The 24,288-nt window shown below is 37.3% G+C and overlaps 1 protein-coding gene across 2 annotated transcripts in view; it reads left to right on the forward strand.

The window, feature by feature from the left end:
- The window catches only part of RAB3GAP1 (RAB3 GTPase activating protein catalytic subunit 1), a 113,049-nt gene that overhangs the window by 13,131 nt on the left and 75,630 nt on the right, over positions 1 to 24,288 (forward strand). For both annotated transcript variants that reach the window (XM_061183512.1, XM_061183502.1), the window contains one exon: positions 23,222 to 23,354. In XM_061183512.1, coding sequence (XP_061039495.1) covers positions 23,222 to 23,354 — 133 coding nt within the window. The remainder of the gene's footprint in view (positions 1 to 23,221; positions 23,355 to 24,288) is intronic.

Below are 24,288 nucleotides of genomic sequence, written 5' to 3' on the forward strand. Positions count from 1 at the left end.
TGTATGGTGTGAGGTGGGAATCACAGTTCAGTTTTTTACATATGGCTATCTTGTTCTAGAACCTTTTGTTGAAAACACTTTTTTCTCCATTGAATTGCTTTGTCGCCTTTGTCAGACAGTTGACCTAGGGGGGTCATCTTTTGGAATCTGTATTCTGTTTCATTAATCTATTTGAAAATCCTGATGTCAATACCACATTGTCTTGACTACTGTAGTTTAGGGTTTCCCAGTTTTGGCACTATTGAAATTTTGGGCCAGGTTGTTGTGGGGCTGTCTCGCGTATTATAGAATTTTAGTAGTATCCCTGTCCTCTGCCTGTTAGATCCCAGTAGCATCCTCCCCGTGGTGAAAACCAAAAATGTATCTAGACGTTGCGAAATGTCCCCTGAGGTGCAAAATTGCCTCCAACTGAGAACCACTGAATAGCTTTAGAGTAAGTCCCAAATTTAGTTAATGTAAATTCTCTAGCTTTTGTTGTTTTCCCAAATTGTTTTGTCTATTCTGGGACCTTTGTTTTCATTATGAATTTCAGAATGAGCTTGTCAGTTTATATAAAAAGGATTATGATTATGCTGGGACTATGATTGGGATTGTGTTGAATTTATAGTTTACTTTGAGGAGAAGTAACATTTTGACAATCTTGAAGCTTGGCATCTCTTCACTTATTAAGTCATCTTTATCGCAGCAATGTTTTATAGCTTTTGATGAGGTCTTGCATTTTTTTGTTAAATTTATTACTAAATATGTTATATGATGCAGTTGTAAATGGAATTGTTTTTAAATTTTCTTTTTCATTTGTTTGTTGCTAGTGCATAGACATACAATAAAATTTTGTATATTGATTTGGTATCTTGAGACCTGGTTAAATGTAAAGATTCATAATCTTTTTGTTAATTCTTCTGCATCTTCTACATGCATAGTCATGTTGTTTGCAAATAGGGACAGTTTTACTTCTTTTTCAATTTTTGTACCTTGCATTTCTTATTTTTAATTGCACTAACTGGGACCTTAAATAAAATTTTGAATAGAATTGTTGAGAGTAGACATCCTTGCCTCCTTCCCAATTTTAAGGGGGAAATGTCCAGCTCTTCAATACTCAGAATTGTAGGTTTTTCATAGGTGTCCTTTATAACACAGGGGAAATTCTGTTCTTAATTAGCTGAAAGGTTTTTTTGAAATCATGGGTATAATTTATTCAAATCTTACTCTGTACCTATTGAAACAGTCAGATGGTTTTTCTTTTTTATTCTCTGAATATGGTTAAGTATGTTGATTAATTTTTTTTTATTGTGGTAAAATATATACAGATGGTCTCCAACTTACGGTGGTCTGACTTAGGATTTTTCGATGGGTATGATACAAAAGTGATACACACTCAGTGGAAATTGTACTTTGAATTTTGAATTTTGATCTTTTCCCAGGCTAGCCTGTGTGGTACAGTACTCTCTCGTGATACTGGGCAGCAAGCTGCAGCTCCCAGTAAACCATTCGATCACGAGGGTAAGCAACTGATACACTTAAAACCGTTCTGTACCCGTGTAACCATTCTGTTTTTCACTTTAAGTACTCAAAAAATTACATGAGGTAGTCAGCATTTCATTACAAAATAGGCTTTGTGTTAGATGATTTTGTCCAACTAGGCTAATGTTAAAGTGTTCTGAGCATGTTTAAGGTAGGCTAGGCTAAGCTATAATATATGATAGATTAGGTGTATTATGTTGACTTAACGATATTTCCAGCCTATTATGAGTTTATTGGGCCATAATAACAGCAGCATAAGTCAAGGACGATTTGTACTAACGGTTTACCAATTTAACCATTTTTTTTAAAGTTTTTAATTAATTAATTATTTATTTATTTTTGGCTCTGTTGGGTCTTCGTTTCTGTGTGAGGGCTTTCTCTAGTTGTGGCGAGCGGGGGCCACTCTTCATCGCTGTGTGCGGGCCTCTCACTGTTGCGGCCTCTCTTGTTGCAGAGCACAGGCTCCAGACGCGGAGGCTCAGTAGTTGTGGCTCGCGGGCTCTAGAGCGCAGGCTCAGTAGTTGTGGCTCACAGGCCTAGTTGCTCCGCGGCATGTGGGATCCTCCCAGACCAGGGCTCGAACCCGTGTTCCCTGCATTGGCAGGCAGATTCTCAACCACTGCGCCACCAAGGAAGCCCCGATTAATGAGTTCTAGTAGTTTTCTGGTGATAGATTTCTAAATTAAAATCTTTTTTTTATTGAAGTATAGTTGATGTACAATGTTATGGCAATCTCTGCTGTACAGCAGAGTGACTCACTTATACACATACAGACATTCCTTTTTTCATATTCTTTTCCATTATGGTTTATCACAGGATATCGAATATAGTTCCCTGTGCTATACAGTAGGACCTTGTTGTTTATCCTTCCTATGTATAATAGTTTACATCTGCTAATCCCACACTCCCAGTCCTTCCCTCTCAAGAATTCTAGTTTTAGTGCTTACTCCCTTTGTGGCATTGGGCCATCTCAGTTAGTTTTTGCTGCTGCTGGCGTTGCCTCTCTTAAAAGTATTCACCAGAAGCTTTAAAATGATATTTGCTTAAGTAGAATAGAATATAAACTAATAGAATTACTTAACACTTATTTGCTATAAAAAGTATCAATGGCTTCCTTAGAGCTCCTAGAAGTTAAAAACTTAGCACCTAGCTGGGAAAAAATAAAACTCTATGTAATGTTATTTGGCTGAAAAGGTTCAGATTTCATCAGAGATAGATGAGACGTCTCTTAAGACATTTTTAGTTCTATTATTTCATAGTTTTTATTTTTCTTTTGTATATTTTAAAAGATTTTTTTGGGGCTTCCCAGGTGGCACAGTGGTTAAGAATCCACTTCTCTTTGCGGTGGCTTAGCATGGGCTCTGTGCGTATGGGCTTCAGTAGTTGTGGCACGTGGGCTCAGTAGTTGTGGCTCGAGGGCTCTAGAGTGCAGGCTCAGTAGTTGCTCCATGGCATGTAGGATCTTCCTGGACCAGGGCTCGAACCTATGTCCCCTGCATTGGCAGGCGGATTCTTAATCACTGCGCCACCAGGGAAGTCCCTGGTGTATTTTAAAGTAAGTTAGTATTTAGTTTAATATGTCTGCATTTAATTTTGTAAGTAGCCCTTTTCTTTATATTTTGATTTTATTTTTTATTTTTTTCCTCCTTTGACTTAGTAATTTTTCTCCTTTTTTCTTTGATTCTGATTTAGTAATTTGATTTTTTCCTCCTAATGAATTTTATATATCCTGCAATTGGCAAGTCTAATGGGTGAGTCATTTTCTAAAAATTTGGTTGTAAATATGGCTGATGAGAATTTTGACTGTATTTTTCTATAGTGAGGAGGAAATGTTTAAATTATGTTTTCAGGGTAGTGCCCAAAATATTAAAATTCTCTCCCTATTACTGGAGCCATGTAGTCAGTCTCTTCAGCTACTTCCTTTTGTTCTTTATTGTTTCATTCACTTTTCATTCATTCATTTATAGAGTTCCTACTATGGATCAGGAATTGTTATTCTGCTTCCTGTTGATTAAAACAACCTCTCTACCCTCCCTCACCTCCAGATTGTTAAATACTTTACCTCTTTACTCCATAGTCATTTTATCTATTCCTCAGCTATCAGTATAGTCAACCCTCCATATCTGTGGGTTGCACATCAAAAATATTGTAAAAAAAAAATTCCAGAAAGTTCCAAAAAGCAAAACTTGAATTTGTGGCACTGGCAACTATTTACATAGTATTTACAACTATTTATATAGCATCTACATTGTATTATGTATTATAAGTAATCTAGAGATGCTTTAAAGTACACAAGAGGATGTGCATAGTTTCTATGCAAATATTACACTATTTTATGTAAGGGAGTTGACTATCTGATGATTTTGGTATCCTAGGGGGCTGTGGGAGAGACGTCCTTAAACCAGTTCTCCACAGACACCAATGGAGGACTGTATTCTTTCTGTTCCTCCCTCCATGACGTGTACAACCAATGACTTGTAGGTGTTCAAGCGGTTAATCCCAAATTAGATCTCTGAACTCAGTTGCTTAAGCAAATTATGGTTGGGACTTCCCTGGCAGTCCAATGGTTAGGATTCCACGCTTGCAATGCAGGGGGCATGGGTTCGATCCCTGGTCAGGGAATGAGGATCCCACATGCCATGTGGTGCAGCCAAAAATAAATAAATAAATAAAAATAAAAAATTTAGGGAAAAAAAGAGAAAATTATGGTGGAAGTTAGGTTTTATCATGTTAGTAGAATTAGAGTTAAGCCAGTTTAAAGGATGAAGTTCTTTGTGGACAGAGGGACCTCACCACCATTTTTAATGGGAGTTCTTAACCCAGAGTCTTAGGTCTCTTTAAATTGTGTACATGCTTAATTTTTTTATACATGCTTAATTTTTAATGTAAATATGCATGATTTTCCTGGCAGATGGTCCAGAGCTTTCATCGGATACTTAAAGGAACGTGTGACTCAAAAAAGATTAAATAAAAGCTACTATTTTAAATTTTGTTTCGTATGCATTTACTATTTAAAAAATTAATGTATTTTGTTTTGGTTGAGTACCTATCCAAAGGCTTACTTGATCACGAAGTTTTTTTTTTTTTTTTTTTTAATTAATTAATTAATTAAATTTTGGCTGCGTTGGTTCTTTGTTGCTGCGCACAGGCTGTCTCTAGTTGCAGTGAACGGGGGCTACTCCTTGTTGCAGTGCGTGGGCTTCTCATTGCAGTGGCTTCTCTTGTTGCGGCGCATGGGCTCTAGGTGTGCGGGCTTCAGTAGTTGTGGCACGTGAGCTCAGTAGTTATGGCTCGCGGGCTCTAGAGCGCAGGCTCAGTAGTTGTGATGCACAGGCTTAGTTGCTCCGCAGCATGTGGGATCTTCCCGGACCAGGGATTGAACCTGTGTCCCCTGCATTGGCAGGCGGATTCTTAACCACTGCGCCACCAGGGAAGTCCGATCATGAAGTTTTGTACCCCACACACAAGTAATAATTTTTAAGTCAGTGAAATTTGTCCTTAATATACCTCTACCTCCCTAGTCTTTTACTCAGCCTCTGGTATCCTGGCCTCAAGTTTTGACTCAAGTCAGCCCTACCCTTAAATGTTGAATGCTCCAAAATTACCTGCTTCTTTCCTTTGTTTCCTGTTTCTATCACCATCTCCAAAATATAATGCTAATCTTACTTGGGTTAGCAGAGTGTAATTTTTTATTAATTTATTTAAAAAGATTTGAATGGGTGATAATCACTTGATCTTACAAAAAGTATTTTGGTTTTGTATGCTACTAAAATGCTAAAGGAAAATAAAAATGAAATTGAAATTGTTACTCTTCCAGGGAGACTTCCTTATCCTATCAATGACTAAAGTAATTCACAGAAACTGCTTTTGGGCTCCTAGCCTGAATTTCTTTCCACCATATAATGCCCAAGTTTTTAATGTTTTTAAAAGGACACCAGTGGAATTTCAGAAAAATGTAAGAAAAGTAAATAAACAGCTTTAGATTGTATGGAGAAATATTTGGGGGCAAGATATCTGTCTTATGGCCTAGAAAGTTGTCTTCTGAAGTCAGTTTCCTGAAATTGTCTTTCCTGTCCTTTCCATTTTCTAGTTTTGAGGTCAGAATATTTTTATTAAAATTTAAAAAACCCTGTAACTACAAAAATAATATAACCAAATCAAATAATGTTTGTATTTCAAAAGTGACAGTTTCCTCCTCATCACTTCCCTTCTGCCCATCTCCTTTTCAGAGCTAACAGTGTTTAACTGTTTGATATTCTATTCCGTGTGTCTGTGTCATACCTTTAAAAAAAAAGATCTGTTTTGTGCTACAACTGCCTTTTTAAAAAAACTTTATATTTTGTTGGCTTTTTTTTCAAGATAAGACACAGACATCTATCTCATTATTTTAACGCTTGCATTGTAGTGCACTGTATAACTGTACCATAATGTCTTGTTTATATTCCTATTGACAGGATATTTAATTTTCAGTTTTTGCAGTTGTAGCACTGGGGTAGTAAGCATTATTGTACATACATTTGCAGACTTGTATGAATATTTCTATAACAGTTCTAAGAGTAGGATTACTAAGTCAAAGGGAATGTGTTTTTTATTTTTGATAAATACAGCTTTGTTTTCCACCAAGATGATTGAATGTACTTCTGCTCTCCTCATGCGTGGCACATGAATGCACCCATTTCCTCAGTCCTCCAACACAATTTTCATTATATTTTTGTCAATGTAAAACTATCTAATTTTTATGTATATTTTCCTGAGCACTGTTGAAAATGAGTGTTCCTTCATGTTTATTAAACATTAGAATTTCCCTTTCGATTGCTCATTATATACATTCACCAATTTTCTACTGTCTTATTGAGTTATAGAAGGGCTTTGTTAATAACTGTGTTGCAGATCTTTTGCCTAGCCTGTCATTTTTCTTTTAATTTGAATGTGTCTTTTGCATTACAAAAATTATAAATTTTTCATTTTAGCAAAGAACATAAGAAAACTTGTAAAAAAAAAAATTACCAATTTAACCATTGTTAAGTGTACAGTTCAGGCATTAATTAAGTGCATTCACACTGTTGTGCAATGATTACCACCATCCATATCGAGAACTTTTTCATCATCCTAAACTGAAACTATACTCATTAAACACTAACAACATCATATGAGAGGAATCATATAATATTTATGTCTGGCTTGTTTCTCTTAGCATAATGTCTTCAAAGTTTACCCATATTGTAGTGTGTGTCAATTTCATTCCTTTTTAAGGCTGAAATAAAATTCTATTATATGTATATGCTACACTTTGTTAATCCATTCATTCATTTGTCATTAGACACGGGTTGCTTCTACCTTTGGCTTTTGCAAATAATGCTGCTATGAATATGGTTGTACAAATACCAGTTTGAGTCCCTGCTTTTAAGTCTTTTGGGTATATACCCAAAAATGGGATTGCTAAATCATTGGTAGTTCTATTTTTAAGTTTTTGAAGAACCACCATATTGTTTTCCACAGCAGCTGCATCATTTTGCAGCATCATGGTGTCTGGCACATCATAGTGTCTGGCCTTACATTTAGGTCTTTAATCCATTTTGAGTTTATTTTTGTGTATGGTGTTAGGGAGTGTTCTAATTTCATTCTTTTACATGTAGCTGTCCAGTTTTCCCAGCACCACTTATTAAAGAGGTTGTCTTCTCTCCATTGTATATTCTTGCCTCCTTTATCAAAGATAAGGTGACGATATATGCATGGGTTTATCTCTGGGCTTTCTATCCTGTTCCATTGATCTATATTTCTGTTTTTGTGCCAGTACCATACTGTCTTGATTACTGTAGCTTTGTAGCATAGTCTGAAGTCAGGAAGCCTGATTCCTCCAGCTCCGTTTTTCTTTCTCAAGATTGCTTTGGCTATTTGGGGTCTTTTGTGTTTCCGTACAAATTGTGTAATTTTTTTTTTTTTTTAAACAGTTTTTTGTTTTTTTAAAAAAATTAATTAATCAATTTATTTATTTTTGGCTGTGTTGGGTCTTCGTTTCTGTGCAAGGGCTTTCTCTAGTTGCAGCAAGCGGGGGCCACTCTTCATCACGTTGCGCGGGCCTCTCACTATCGCGGCCTCTGTTGTTGCGGAGCACAGGCTCCAGATGCGCAGGCTCAGTAGTTGTGGCTCACGGGCCCAGTTGCTCCGCAGCATGTGGAATCTTCCCAGACCAGGGCTCGAACCCGTGTCCCCTGCATTAGCAGGCAGATTCTCAACCACTGCACCACCAGGGAAGCCCAATTGTGTAATATTTTGTTCTAGATCTGTGAAAAATGCCATTGTTAGTTTGATAGGGATTGCAATGAATCTGTAGACTGCTTTGGATAGTATAGTCACTTTCACAGTGTTGATTCTTCCAATCCAAGAACATGGTATATCTCTCCATCTATTTGTATCATCTTTAATTTCCTTCATCAGTGTCTTATAGTTTTTTTGCATATAGGTCTTTTGTCTCCTTAGGTAGGTTTATTCCTAGGTATTTTATTCTTTTTGTTGCAGTGGTAAATAGGAATGTTTCCTTAATTTCTCTTTCAGATATTTCATCATTAGTGTATAGGAATGCAAGAGATTTCTGTGCATTAATTTTGTATCCTGCTACTTTACCAAATTCATTGATTAGCTCTAGTAGTTTTCTGGTAGCATCTTTAGGATCCTCTACGTATAGTATCATGTCATCTGCAAACAGTGACGGCTTTACTTCTTCTTTTCCAATTTGTATTCCTTTTATTTCTTTTTCTTCTCTGATTGCTGTGGCTAACACTTCCAAAACTATGTTGAATAATAGTGGTGAGAGTGGACAACCTTGTCTTGTTCCTGATCTTAGTGGAAATGGTTTCAGTTTTTCACCGTTGAGAACGATGTTGGCTGTGGGTTCGTCATATATGGCCTTTATTATGTTGAGGTAAGTTCCCTCTGTGCCTGCTTTCTGGATGATTTTTATCATAAATGGGTGTTGAATTTTGTCAAAAGCTTTTTCTGCATCAATTGAGAGGATCATATGGGTTTTGTCCTTCCATTTGTTAATGTGGTTTATCACACTGATTGATCTGCATATATTGAAGAATCGTTGCATTCCTGGGATAAGCCCCACTTGATCATGGTGTATGATCCTTTTAATGTGCTGTTGGATTCTGTTTGCTAGTATTTTGTTGAGGATTTTTGCATCTATGTTCATCAGTGATATTGGCCTGTAGTTTTCTTTCTTTGTGACATCTTTGTCTGGTTTTGGTATCAGGGTGATGGTGGCCTCGTAGAATGAGTTTGGGAGTGTTCCTCCCTCTGCTATATTTTGGAAGAGTTTGAGAAGGATAGGTGTTAGCTCTTCTGTAACTGTTTGGTAGAATTCACCTGTGAAGCCATCTGGTCCTGGGCTTTTGTGTGTTGGAAGATTTTTAATCACAGTCTCAATTTCAGTGCTTGTGATTGGTCTGTTTATGTTTTCTGTTTCTTCCTTGTTCAGTCTCGGAAGGTTGTGCTTTTCTAAGCATGTGTCCATTTCTTCCAGGTTGTCCATTTTATTGGCATACAGTTGCTTGTAGTAATCTCTCATGATCCTTTGTATTTCTGCAGTGTCAGTTGTTACTTCTCCTTTTTCATTTCTAATTGTGTTGATTTGAGTCTTCTCCCTTTTTTTCTTGATGTGTCTGGCTAATGGTTTATCAATTTTGTTTATCTTCTCAAAGAACCAGCTTTTAGTTTTATTGATCTTTGCTATTGTTTCCTTCATTTCTTTTTCATTTATTTCTCATCTGATCTTTATGATTTCTTTCCTTCTGCTAACTTTAGGGTTTTTTTGTTCTTCCTTCTCTAATTGCTTTAGGTGTAAGGTTAGGTTGTTTGAGGTGTTTCTTGTTGTTGAGGTAGGATTGTATTGCTATAAACTTCTTTCTTAGAACTGCTTTTGCTGCATCCCATAGGTTTTGGGTCATCGTGTTTTCATTGTCATTTGTTTCTAGGTATTTTTTGATTTCCTCTTTGATTTCTTCAGTGATCTCTTGGTTATTTAATAGTGTATTGTTTAGCCTCCATGTGTTTGTACTTTTTACAGTTTTTTTTCCCTGTAATTGATATCTAGTCTCATAGCGTTGTGGTCAGGAAAGATACTTGATACGATTTCAATTTTCTAAAATTTACCCAAGGCTTGATTTGTGACCCAAGATATGATCTGTCCTGGAGAATGTTCCATTAGCACTTGAGAAGAAAGTGTATTCTGTTGTTTTTGGATGGAATGTCCTATAAATATCAATTAAGTCCATCTTGTTTAATGTGTCATTTAAAGCTTGTGTTTCCTTATTTATTTTCATTTTGGATGATCTGTCCATTGGTGAAAGTGGGGTGTTAAAGTCCCCTACTATGATTGTGTTACTGTCAATTTCCCCTTTTATGGCTGTTAGCATTTGCCTTATGTATTGGGGTGCTCGTATGTTGGGTGCATAAGTATTTACAATTGTTATATCTTCGTCTTGTATTGATCCCTTGATCATTATGTAGTGTCCTTCTTTGTCTTTTGTAATAATCTTTATTTTAAAGTCTATTTTGTCTGATATGAGAATTGCTACTCTAGCTTTCTTTTGATTTCCATTTGCATGGAATATCTTTTTCCACCCCTCACTTTCAGTCTGTGTGTATCCCTAGGTCTGAAGTGGGTCTCTTGTAGACAGCATATATTCGGGTTCTGTTTTTGTATCCATTCAGCCAGTCTGTGTCTTTTGGTGGGAGCATTTAATCCATTTACATTTAAGGTAGCTATCGATATGTATGTTCCTATTACCATTTTCATAATGTTTTGGGTTTGTTATTGTAGGTCTTTTCCTTCTCTTGTGTTTCCTGCCTAGAGAAGTTCCTTTAACATTTGTTGTAAAGCTGGTTTGGTGGTGCTGAATTCTCTTAGTCTTTGCTTGTCTGTAAAGGTTTTAATTTCTCCCTTGAATCTGAAAGAGATGGTTGCTGGGTAGAGTAATCTTGGTGGCAGGTTTTTCTCTTTCATCACTTTAAATATGTCCTGCCACTCCCTTCTGGCTTGCAGAGTTTCTGCTGAAAGATCAGCCGTTTACCTTATGGGGATTCCCTTGTGTGTTATTTGTTGTTTTTCCTTTGCTGCTTTTAATATTTTCTTTGTATTTAATTTTTGATAGTTTGCTTAATATGTGTCTTGGCGTGTTTTTCCTAGGATTTATCCTGTATGGGACTCTCTGCGCTTCCTGGTACTGATTGACTATTTCTTTTCCCATATTAGGGAAGTTTTCAACTATAATCTCTCCAAATATTTTCTCAGTCCTTGTCTTTTTTTCTTCTTCTTCTGAGACCCCTATAGTTCGAATGTTGGTATGTTTAATGTTGTCCCAGAGGTCTCTGAGACTCTCCTCAATTCTTTTCATTCTTTTTTTTTTAATATGCTCTGTGGTAGTTATTTCCACTATTTTATCTTCCAGGTCCCTTATCCGTTCTTTTGCCTCATTTATTCTGCTATTGATTCCTTCTAGAGATTTTTCAATTTCATTTATTGTGTTGTTCATCATTGTTTGTTTGCTCTTTAGTTCTTTTAGGTCCTTGTTAAACGTTTCTTATATTTTCTCTGTTCTATTTCCAAGATTTGGGATCATCTTTACTATCATTACTCTGAATTGTTTTTCAGGTAGACTGCCTATTTCCTCTTCCTTTGTTTGGCTGGTGGGTTTTTACCTTGCTCCTTCATCCGCTGTGTATTTCTCTGTCTTCTCAATTTGCTTACCTTACTGTGTTTGGGGTCTGCTTTTCACAGGCTGCAGGTTCGTAGTTCCCATTGTTTTTGGTGTCTGCCCCCAGTGGCTAAGGTTGCTGTAGTGGGTTGTGTAGGCTTCCTGGTGGAGGGGACTGGAGCCTGTGTTCTGGTGGATGAGTCTGGATCTTGTCTTTCTGGTGGGCAGGACAGCATCTGGTGGTGTGTTTTGGGGTGTCTGTGACCTTATTATGATTTTAGGCAGCCTCTCTGCTAATGGGTGTGGTTGTGTTCCTGTCTTGCTAGCTGTTTAGCATTGGGTTTCCAGCACTGTAGCTTGCTGGTCGTTGAGTGGAGCTGGGTCTTAGCGTTGAGATGGAGATCTCTGGGAGAGCTTTCGCCATTTGTTATTACTTGGAGCCGGGAGGTCTCTGGTGGACCAGTGTCCTGAACTCGTCTCTCCCACCTCAGAGGCACAGGCCTGACACCCGGCGAGAGCACCAAGACCCTGTCAGCCGCACGGCTCAGAAGAAAAGGGAGAAAAAAATTAAAGTAAATGGAGTTATTAAAATAAGAAATAAAAAGTTATTAAAAATTAAAAATTAAAAAGTAATTAAAAAAGGAAAGAAAATGAAAGAAGGAAGGAAGAGAGCACCCAAACCAAAAAACAAATCCAACAATGATAAGGGCTAAAAACTATACTAAAAAAACAAAAACAAAAACGGACAGAGAGAACCGTAGGACAAGTGGTAAAAGCAAAGTTATACAGGCAAAATCACACAAAGAAGCATACACCTACACCCATAAAAAGAGAAAAAGGAAAAAAAAAATATATCTACATTAAAAAAAAGAGAGAACAAGCAAATCAATAAACAAATCTACCAATGATGATAAACTCTAAATACTAAACTAAGATAAACATAAAACCAGAAATAAATTAGATGCAGAAAGCAAACCCCAAGTCTACAGTTGCCCCCAGAGTCCACTGCCTCAATTTGGGATGATTCATCGTCTATTCAGGTATTTCAGAGGTGCAGGGTACATCAAGTTGATTGTGGAGATTTAATCCGCTGCTCCTGAGGCTGCTGGGAGAGATTTCCCTTTCTCTTCTTTGTTCGTACAGCTCCTGGGGTTCAGCTTTGGATTTGGCCCTGGCTCTGCGTGTAGGTCTCCTGAGGGCGTCTGTTCCCGCCCAGACAGGATGGGTTTAAAGTAGCAGCTGATTAGGGGGCTCTGGCTCACTCAGGCCAGGGGGAGGGGGGCTACGGAATGCAGGGCGAGCCTGAGGCAGCAGAGGCCGGTGTGACATTGCAACAGCCTGAGGCCCTGTGTGTTCTCCCGGGGAAGTTGTCCCTGGATCACAGGACCCTGGTAGTGGTGGACTGCACAGGCTCCTGGGAGGGGTGGTGTGGAGAGTGACCTGTGCTTGCACACAGGCTTCTTGGTGGCTGCAGCAGCAGCCTTAGTGTCTCATGCTCGTCTCTAGTGTCTGTGCTGATAGCCACGGCTCATGCCCGTCTCTGGAGCTCGTTTAGGTGGTGCTGTGAATCCCCTCTCCTCGTGCACCCTGAAACAATGGCCTCTTGCCTCTTAGGCAAGTCCAGAGTTTCTCCCGGACTCCCTCCCGGCTAGCTGTGGCGCATTAGCCCCCTTCAGGCTGTGTTCACGCAGCCAACCCCAGTCCTCTCCTTGGGGTCTGACCTCTGAAGCCCGAGCCTCAGCTCCCAGCCCTCACCCGCCCCGGCAGGTGAGCAGACAAGCCTCTCGGGCTGGTGAGTGCTGGTCGGCACCCATCCTGTGTGCAGGAATCTCTCCGCTTTGCCCTCTGCTCCCCTGTTGCTACGCTCTCCTCTGTGGCTCCGAAGCTTCCCCCCTGCCCACCCCCCGTCCCGTCTCTGCTAGTGAAGGGGCTTCCTAGTGTGTGGAAACTTTTCCTCCTTCACAGCTCCCTCCCAGAGGTGCAGGTCCTGTCCTTATTCTTTCGTCTCTGTTTTTTCTTTTGCCCTACCCAGGTACGTGGGGAGTTTCTTGCCTTTTGGGAAGTCTCAGTCTTCTGCCAGCGTTCAGTAGGTGTTCTGTAGGAGTTGTTCCACATGTAGATGTATTTCTGATGTATTTGTGGGGACGAAGGTGATCTCCATGTCTTACTCCTCCGCCATCTTGAAGGTCTCTTTGCTCATTTTTTAATGCAGTTGTTAAGTTGTAAGAGTTCTTTATTACATTCTAGATATTAATCTCTTATTGATTTGGCCAAAACGTTCGTTCAGGTTTTTCCGTAAGATGTTACGGAAAAACCCGAACGAACGTTTTGGCCAACCCAATATATGATATATAACCTGCAAATATTTTCTCCTATCCTTTTCCCTATCTTAGCTCTATCCTATTTCTTCTTTCCATCCAGGGTGTTCAGAGGAATTCTCCTCAACTAATACCGTTATCATGTTACAAGCCTACACAGAAGCCTTCAAAGGCTCTTCATTGCCCACAGGGTGAAGTTGAAACTCCTAGAACTGATATTCGTAGACATCCACTGTCAGGTCTCTACCTTTTTTTTTCTCTATTCCCTGTAGGAAACTTCAGCTGAATTGGACTATTTGTTCCCTAAATTTGACATCCAGTTTCCCGCCCCAGATCATTATCTGTTCTTTCTTATTAGCCTTACCTTACCTGCAGACTAACGGGAATCCAGTTTTCTGAATGAATCCATTTCTGACTCATTTGGTATTTATCCACCATCTCCTTAAGTTCTGACCCATATATTGTTCTCCTTGTTTATCTTGTTCGCATATGTACTACTGAATTTATATATGTATATGTGCATGTTTATGTCTATCTGCCTTAGCTTCTAGTGGAAAGAACCAGGTTGTGGTGGATCGAATTCTAGCTTTAGTACTTAATGGTATGGTAGCCTTGGACAGGTTTTTAAATCTTTGAACCTTTTCTCATCTATAAAATAGGGTTGAAACTTATATGACAGTGTTAGGAGATTTTATGTATGCACACACACAAACATGCACATACACACATAATTACACATTAATTACTTGGCTTAGTAGACACTCAGTGGGTGTAGTTCTTATCCTGAAGGGCAGGGAAGTAATCTGTACAGACATTTTAAAAATGTTTGGGGCTTCCCTGGTGGCACAGTAGTTAAGAATCCGCCTGCCAATGCAGGGGACAGGGGTTCGAGCCCTGGTTTGGGAAGATCCCACATGCCGCGGAGCAACTAAGCCTGTGCACCACAACTACTGAGCCAGTGCTCTGGAGCCCGCGAGCCGAAACTACTGAGCCCGTGTGCTACAACTACTGAAGCTTGCACCTAGAGCCTGTGCTCCGCGACAAGAAAAGCCACTGCAATGAGAAGCCCGGGCACTGTAACGAAGAGTAGCTCCCACTCGCCACAACTAGAGAAAGCCCTCATGCAGTAATGAAGACCCAGTGCAGCCAAAGATAAATAAATAAAATAAATAAATAAATAGCTAGAGGTGCTGGAGAGGTGCTTGGTGTGGACCAGGGTGCCCACGCTTTGTGTGTGGTTTTGGGAAACCAGCCAGAGCCCAAGGAAGTTTCACTCTTCTTCCTAGGCCTTATTCCTGGGAGTAAGCAAGCATGTGTGTGCATTCTTCAGGAGTAGAATCTCGGTTTCTTATAGCCCTCCTATAAGTGCCACTGGTTTTCAAACCAGCTAAGGAGACACATCTTCCTGGTGTTGAACCCCAGGTAGGGGGTGCTCAATATGTGGCTTGGACCACTCACTCCCCACGGAGGATCTCTGAGCCTGTGATATCCGTCTCCTCTTCTGTGTCCCCTCCTAGTGCTGCAGGTCCTGATTGCTTCTCCTCACTTTCTGCCTGACTTTGTGTGGATCTTTCCTCATAGCCTTGGTTGAAGAAGAGTCTTTCTATCATTCTCCAATTTGTTTTCAATAAGAATTCCTCCTCATGTAGCTGTATTGTGATGTGTTCCTGTGGGGAGGTGAGCTCAGCATTCTCCTGCTCCACCAATTGATCTCCTCCCTTGATATTATCTTTTTAATTATAGCCATCCTAGTGGATATGAATTGATGTCTCATTGTGGCTTTGATTTGCATTTTCCTAATGGCTGTTCATGTTGAACATTTTCTCATGTTATTTTAATTTATTAATTTATTTATATTTTTTGGCTGCATTGGGTCTTTGTTGCTGTGCGCGGGCTTTCTCTAGTTGCGTCGAGTGGGGGCTACTCTTCGTTGTGGTGTGCAGGCTTCTCATTGCAGTGGCTTCTCTTGTTGCGGAGCACGAGCTCTAGGCGCACGGGCTTCAGTAGTTGCAGTATGTGGGCTCAGTAGTTGTGGCTTGCGGGCTCCAGAGCACAGGCTCACTAGTTGTGGTGCCTGGACTTCGTTGCTCTGTGGCATGTGGGATCTTCCCAGACCAGGGCTTGAACCCATGTCCCCTGCATTGGCAGGCGGATTCTTAACTGCTGCGCTACCAGGGAAGTCCCTTTCTCATGTTCTTATTGGCCATTTGTATATCTTTTTAAGAGAAATGTCTATTCAGATCCTTTGCCCATTTTTTTTCTAAAGTAGATTTATTTATTTATTTTTACTTTTTTGGCTGCACTGGGCAGCATGTGGAATCTTAGTTCCTGACCAGGGATCGAACCCACGCCCCCTGCAGTGGAAGCTTGGAGTCTTAAGCACTGGGCCACCAGGAAAGTCCCTGCCCATTTTTAAATTGGATTGTCTTTTTATTATTCATTTGTAAATGTTTTTTATATATTCTGGATACAAGTCCCTTATGAGATACATAATTCACACATTTTTTCCCATTCGCCATGTTGCAGCATGTATTGTGGGTTGTCTTTTCACTTTCTTGATGGTGTCTATAGTTCTTGCTCTTCCATTTAGGTCTGTGATCCATTTTGAGTTAATTTTCATGCCTAGTGTAAGCATAAAGGTTCCAACTTCTTTTTTTTGCATGCGGATATTTAGTTGTCCCAACATAGATGGCTTTTTAATATTTGTATTTCAATACTGCAAACGTTCAAAAGGATTTCCTCCATCAGTGCATGAAAACTTTCATTCTTAGCTTTATACCAAGGTTTTGTTTACCCTGGTTGCACATTAGAATCACTTGGGGAGCTTTTGAAAAATTCTAGGGTTTAGACACAACCTCAGAGATTCTGATTTAATTAGTCTATTGTGGAGCCTAGTTATCAGTATGTTTTTTAAAGCCTTGTAGTTGATTATAAAATTTAATTAAGGTGAGAACCACAGCTCTATGCTCCTCAAAAAAAGAAATGGAAAAAGCCACTAGGTTTTATGCTTCACTATATTTTTTTCCTTTTCAATAATGTGTTGCTTTTGTCAGTAGAAGAAAAAAATTTTTAATAATTTGTTAAACAGTAATTTAAACAGTTTTAGTTTTAAAATGGAAGATTATATTTTTAATGGTAGGTTGTTTATGATGTGAAATTTGATTCTGGTAACCAATAAATCTTAAAGATGGCTTATGTTTAGGTGTTACAGAAAATCTCTTAATCCAGGAAGACAGTGAGTTTATCCACCTATGTTTGATTTATACCATTTGGAAATTAACTTCACGAGGAGCTCAACATGAGGACTGTGATGTACATATGTCAATTCAAGTCAGAGAGAATACCTTTAGGACTGGGTTGTGTGGTATTTCAGGTTGTTAGACTAGACCTCAGTCTATATATTCTGTGTACTTACTGAAATATTTCCAGTATATTTGGAAAATACAAGTTTCTTTGTGAATACTGATAAAGGTAATTCCTAAGATACTTATTAAGCATGTAGGCACTGTTAAGTTCTGGGCTGCAAAGAATAGACTGTAGTCTTTGCTCTTTACAGTCTAATGGAGAAATAGCTATATAAGTAAGTGACTTGAATAAGAAGCCATTCTAATGATTTGAACGAGACACTGAGAATCATTACCTTTCATGGAGATAAAGCAGATTTTCTACGGGAAATAACATTTAGGATGAGTTTTGAAGAATGAATATGTGAAAGATATGCTAAGAGAAAGTAGAGAAGAGCAGGATAAATAGTCTGTGCCCGGATGTCAAAGATAAAGCACACCTCTGAGGAAATACAAGTTGTTAGTATCGTAACACAGGGTAGGTGGAAGGTAACCGTGCGAGATAAAACAGTAAGGGGTGGGGCCAAGTCTGGGGGTTTTGTGTTTCTACCAGTCCAAGAAGTGCCTTCAGGTTTTAAGTAAAAATAAAAGACACATTCTTCATTTTCACCCAGAACTTAATTGAACAACGTATTCACCCTTTTGTTCCACTACCTTCTGCCATTTTTCAGGCAACTTCATAATTCCATCTTCCCGAAACTTTTTACTTTTTTAAGCAAAGAACTCTTCCAGGTGCCTTTTACAGTCTTCCAGGGAATTGAAATTTTTTCTGTTAAGAGAATTTTATAAAGACCGAAATAAATGGAAATCCAAAGGTGCAATGTCTGGTGAATACAGCGGATGAATCAGAACTTCCCAGCCAAGCTGTAACAGTTTTCGCCTGGTCATCAGAGAAACATGCGGTCTTGCGTCATCCTGATGGAAGATTATGCATTTTCTCTTGACTCATTCTGGATGCTCTTTGTTGAGTGCTGCTTTCAGTTGGTCTAACTGGGAGCAATACTTGTTGGAATTAATCGCTTGGTTTTCTAGAAGGAGGTCATAATAAAGGACTCCCTTCCAATCCCACCATATACACAACATCACCTTCTTTGGATGAAGACCGGCCTTTGGTGTGGTTGGTGGTGGTTCATTTCACTTTCCCCACGATCTCTACCGTTCCACATTGTTGTACAGTATCCACTTTTCATTGCCTGTCACAATTTATTTTAAAAACGGAACATTTTCTTTACATTTAAGTAGAGAATTGAATACGGAAATACAGTCAAGAAGCTTTTTTCCCGCTTAACTCATGTGGAACCCAAACATCAAAGCAATTCACATAACCAAGCTGGTGCAAATGATTATCAGTGCTTGATTTGGATATTTTGAGTCTGTTGGCTGTCTCCCGCACTGTATAACGTTGATTGTTCTCAGTTAATGTCTTGATTTGATCGCTGTCAACTTCAACTGGTCTACCTGAACATGGAGCATCATCCAGCGAGAAATCTCCAGCACAAAACTTCGTAAACCACTTTTGACACATTTGATCAGTCACAGCACCTTCTCCAAACACTGCACAAATCTTTTTTTTTGCATTTCAGTTGCGTTTTACCTTTCTTGAAATAATAAAGCATAATATGCCAAAAATGTTGCTTTTTTTCTTCCATCTTCAATATTAAAATGGCTACACAAAAATTCACCAATTTTGATAAGTCTTTTCTTAAATGCATGCTGATATGACAGCTGTCACATACAGTCTAACAAAATTGTTTCAAATGAAGTTAAAGACAACTAAGTGCTACTAGAGCCATCTTACAGAAAAAACCGAATGAACCTTTTGGCCAACCCAGTAATGCCACACTTAGAGGTGCTTATGATGAGCCATTTTTGTATTATGACTTCTAATTATATTACATGTTTATATCCCTTTTTAATGTTTTTGTTTTATGTATCATATGCATAATATATTGCTACAGTAATGCTTAATTTGTTAATAAAAATATATACATATGGAGATGGATACTCAAAATCTTTTACTGATAGAATACATGATTAAACATCTCTGGAAGCCACTTATAGGTTATGGAAATCCACTGAAGTATTTTAAACAGAAGAACAATATCAGATTTATATTTTAGGAAGGTAACCATGTGGAAGAAGGATTGTAGGGTAGGGATACGGAGACCAGTAGAAAGCTATTAAAATAGTCTGGGCCTGACATTGTGAAGGGCTCAACTAAGAGAGTGACCTTTATCTTGCTGAGGTCTTTGGCCCTCCAAAGTTCTGGCTGAGAATATTTCTTAATTACCTAAAATTTATTAAGTTGAAAGGTGAGTGGAAAGGATTGTTGGGTCCACATGATGATGTTTAGTGCATGTTGTTCTTACATAATTGCCATTATCTTTTCTTTTGGAAAAAGAGCATCTTCATCTCTCCCTACCCACCGCATTTTCCTCAGAAGTTTAATATTCCCCCATATCTCCTTATCTCTTTTTAAAGAGGTGTTCTATTGATGTTTTTTCTTTGTTGGGTTATAGTTTACACACAGTAAAATGGACAAAATTCAGATTTACAGTTTATTTTGACAAATGTATGTACCCATGTTACTACCATGTAAAGTAAAAAACAGTTTTCATCATCCCAGAAAGATTCCTTGTTTTTCTCTCTGTCCCGTAAGTAACCATAGTTCTTATTTCTTTCACTATATATTAATTCTACCTGTTTTTGAGTTTCATATAAGTGGAATCATACGCTATGCATTCTTTGTGTCTGACTTTTTGCTCAACATATTTTAAGAATTCATCCATGTTACACATATCATTTTTTGTATCATATGACTGTACCACAGTGTGTTTATCCTTTCTCCTATTGATAAATATTTAAATTGTTTCCATTTTTTTTCTTACTATTAATAATAAAGCTGCTATGAACAATTTGGTGAACATATGCTTTGATTTTTCTTGAGTATATTCTTAGGAGCAGAATTGCTAGGTCTTGTGTTCAGTTATATTAGAAACTGCCAAACTTTTCTAAAGTACAAGGTTGTACCATTTTATACTCTTAGCAGTATGTGAGATTTCAAGTTGCTCTACATTTTGACAGTTGGCATCGTCAGATTTTTATTTTTAGTCATCTTACTGGGTGTGAAGTGGTATCTCATTGTGGTTTTAATTTGCATTTCGCTGTTGACTACTGATATTCAGTAGTATCTGGTAATTCATCACAGTTAACTATTAGTCATTCATACTTTCTTTTGCTAAGTGTTCAAGTATTTTGCTCATTAAAAAAATATTGGATTGTTTCGTTTTTAAAATTATTCTCGTACATCTTGGTTGTGAGTCTTTTGTCAGATATATGTATTTTGAGTTTTTCCATTAGTCCATGGCTTTCCTAATCATTTTCTTAATTGTGTCTTTTGGTAAGCATGTTTATTTTAGTGAAGTTCATTTTCGCAGTTTTTGATTTTATTGTTAGTGACTTTTGTGTCTTGTCAAAGGAATGTTTGCCTATTTTAAGGTTGTGAGGATATTCTGTGTTCTCTTCCATATGAATATCTAATTATTTCAGAACCATTTGTTGAAAAGACCATCCTTTCCCTACTGAATTGTAGTGGCTCCTCTGTTGTAAAATGAAGTATTAATGTGAATATATTTCTGGACTATCTGTTATGTTTCATTGATCTATTTGTCCTTATGCCAATACTGTACTGTCTTAATTTCTGTAGCAAAGTAAATCTTAAAATCAGGTAGTATACTTTTCATCAAAAATTATTTTAGCTATTCTAGGGTCTTTGGATTTTCATGTTAGTTTTAGAATCAGCTTGGCAGTTTTTACAAAATGCCTGCTGGGATTTTGATTAGGATTGTGTTGAAGTTATACATCAATTTGGGAGAATCGACATCTTAATGGTGTTGTGTTTTCCAATCCATGTACATGAAATATCTCTGTTTAGGTCTTTAATATCTTTTAGTAATGCTTTGAGGTATTTTTAGGTAGAGTTCTTGCTCATCTTTCATTAAGTATTTTCACTAGATATTTGATTTTTTTTGATGTTATAAGAGTGGTATTTTTTAAAAAATTAATTTCCCAAGCGTTTGCTTGGTATATGTATATAAAAATGCACATGATTTTTGTATAGTGACCTTGAATTCCACAGCTTCATAAACTCAAGTTGGTTTTAGTACTTTGTAGATTCCTTTGGATATATTATGTACATAATCATGCCATCTGTGAATGCAGACAGCTTTCTTTCTTTCTAGTCTGTGTGCTTAATTCTTTTTATTATCTAATTAGGGCCATCAGAAGTTATTTTTGATGAATTACTAGATTAATTCTGAACTAGAGTTATCCTTTCTGGTTCTAATAGTAAATATACACCATACTGGAATTTGGTGTCAAGTGACTGTATCATAATGGAATTGAAGGAGGGAGGTTGGAGTGTTGTTTTTCAGTTAAGCTAAATTATCTTAAAAAGTTGTTTTGGATACAGAACCTGGATACCCTCTCTATTGAATACAACCAAATCCACCTTGAGATAGCTGTTCAGTAAGGTTGACAGTAGTACCTAGAATGCAGGATTAGGGTCAGATAATGTTTCTTTGTATCATTTTAAGGGAATATTTCATAGTGCCATTTGCAGCAACATGGATGGACCTAGAGATTATCATACTAAGTGAAGTAAGTCAGAAAGAAAAAGACAGATACCATATGGTATCACTTATATGTGGAATCTAAAATATGACACAAATGAACTTACCTATGAAACAGAAACATACTCATAGACATATAGAGAACAGACTTGTGGTTGCCAAGGGGGAGGGGAGGTGTGGGAGGGTTGGACTGGGAGTTTGGGACTAGCAGTGTAAACTATTATATACAGAATGGATAAACAGCAAGGTCCTGTTGTATAGCACAGGGAACTATATTCAGTATTCTGTAATAAACCATAATGGAAAAGAATATGAAAAAGAATATGTATTGTATAACTGAATCACTTTGCTGTACATCAGAAACTAGCACAACATTGTAAATTGACTATATTTCAATTAAAAATATGGCAAAAAAAAAATTTCAGCTTTTCTGCAAGCTTGAAAGGGGGACTTATCTCTCATTTTCTGGACTTCTCCCCCCCGCCTTAGTTTTAGCTTTCACTGCTTTATTGTGGGCATTCTTCCTAGCAAACCAAGCTCTTATGTATATCATTTATTACTTATTACAGTTTGAGACTTTTGGTACAGGCCATATATATATCTTAATTTAACACAGGTTAACCTCACTTTAAAGAAACCCAATGTATAAAAATCATAGTTTTTGATATGTATCATACATGGTGATTATTCTCCTAATAAAAAGATTCAGAATTATAAATACCTTGCCAGGAACACATATAAAACTTAGGTACAGTCTGAAAAACACTTTTAAAAAATTCAGTAACGCAGAGAATCATTCCTTACATTTTTCCTATCTAGTTTGTGGCTATCTGTATTTGGAAGTTGCTGAGTTGGTATTTCTACCTTGTAGTGGTGGTGCTATGCTGTAATGACTATCTGTAATCTCTCTCCAGTGGAAAGAATAGCTATGGGAGACTAGAGGACCTGTGGCAAAAATCCTTTTTTATGGTTATGTTGTGTAAGTAAGAGGGCTGTTTGGAACTTTTAATTAAAATATTTTCCAATGAAGAAGTTGCTGTTTAAATGAAAATATTTGAATGCCAAAGCTTGATAAAGAAGCTTACAGAACCTGTTAAGCAAATAAGTACTACAGATGTCATGTGACCTAAATTTATTTTACAAATTTGCTTTTTTTTTCTGAAGCAATTTATGATATCCAGTAATTCTGTGTACCACATAGTGATGTTATTAGATTTGAGATTTTTATAATAAAAATATATTTTATTGTCATGTATTTTTTTCTAATTTTTAAAATTTATGAAATTTAACTATTTTCAGTTAAAAGCTACTCAGAGATTCTGCTGTTGGTAGAGAAGGTGCTGGGGTTTTTTTGGTGTGTGAAGAGGCATGGGATTTACTGTATATTCATGATTTATATAGAGACTCATCTTACAAAAATTACTTGAAAATTACAATTTTGTAAGTCACTTGATAGTTAATATTCTAGGGGAATTTTCTTCTAAAGGAACACTGTGATAAATAGTTTATAAAATAATTTCCTCTTTGTTTATTCACTTACATATTTTTCCTTTTCCTTTTATTATGGGGAGGATAAATTTAGGATCGAACTTTTAGATTAATGGGCAGAAAAAGGGAAAAAAGATCTGTGGTTAATAAACCTAATGGTAACTATTGAATACCATAAGGTAGATGTTTTTCCTTTTTTTTTTTGTTTTTGTTAAATACAGGGTATATTTACTTCTGGCACATGGGAAGAGAAATCAGATGAGATTTCCTTTGCTGATTTCAAGTTCTCAATCACTCATCATTATCTTGTACAAGAATCCCCTGATAAAGAAGGAAAGGATGAAGTATTAGAAGGTAAGTTTGTACTACATATTTTTAAACTCTTGTAAGAGTGATTATAATTTTGAATTATGAATTTAGTTCTCTTAATTAAGTAGTATCCTCTGGAGATGTTTTACGTATGCAGAGTCGTTTCACCACATCTGAAATAGAGTATGATCTTTGCAGAGGGAAAATTGGAGCATCATTTATTTTAAAATTAATTAAATCCATATTTATTGAGTGCCTGAGATGTGCTCGGTACTCTGCTAAGCCCAACTGAAAAAAATTTACATTCCAGTAGGGGAGATAAGGTCTGTAAGTAAGTAACAATAATAAGAGGTAAAAAGTGGTAAGTGCCATCCCAAAGCACAAAGTCTTACTGGAGTTCAGAATAGGAAAGATCACTTTTAGTCCAGAGAGATCAGAGAAGATGTTATAGAGAATTAAGTAACTAAGCTGGGCTTTGAAGAATTAAAAAAAAGTTATTTATTGATTAGTCAGTGTCATGTTTTGGATATACCCCAGACTTCGGAGTCAGATCAAGTGGATTAAAATTCTGGTTTTTCTACTTACTAGTTACTTGACCTTTCTAAATTTGACTGATCTCATTTGTAAAATGGAGTAATACTACCTGGAGGGTTAATGGGAGGATTTAATAAGATACTGTACATAAGTACCTATCTCATGATTACTAATGTTACCAGGCTCTTGTATAAGCATTGCAATTAGTATTCAAGTTAGCAAACATCATTTGCAGCTTAATAAAGGATTTTAAGAGTTTGTTTCTTCCCCAAAAAGGCATATATTTTATTTGCTGGGTGTAATTTACGAACTTGCAAAGGCAACTTTATTTTATATTATCAATCATTTTAAGAGAAAGATCCATTTTAAGAGAGTTGATTTTAATATAATAATCTCGTAATGTATTGCTGACTTGAAATGCTGTAACTTCTAATTCTGAATTAAT

The sequence above is a fragment of the Eubalaena glacialis genome, chromosome 1, assembly GCF_028564815.1.
Source record: "Eubalaena glacialis isolate mEubGla1 chromosome 1, mEubGla1.1.hap2.+ XY, whole genome shotgun sequence".
Taxonomy (NCBI): Eukaryota; Metazoa; Chordata; class Mammalia; order Artiodactyla; family Balaenidae; genus Eubalaena; species Eubalaena glacialis.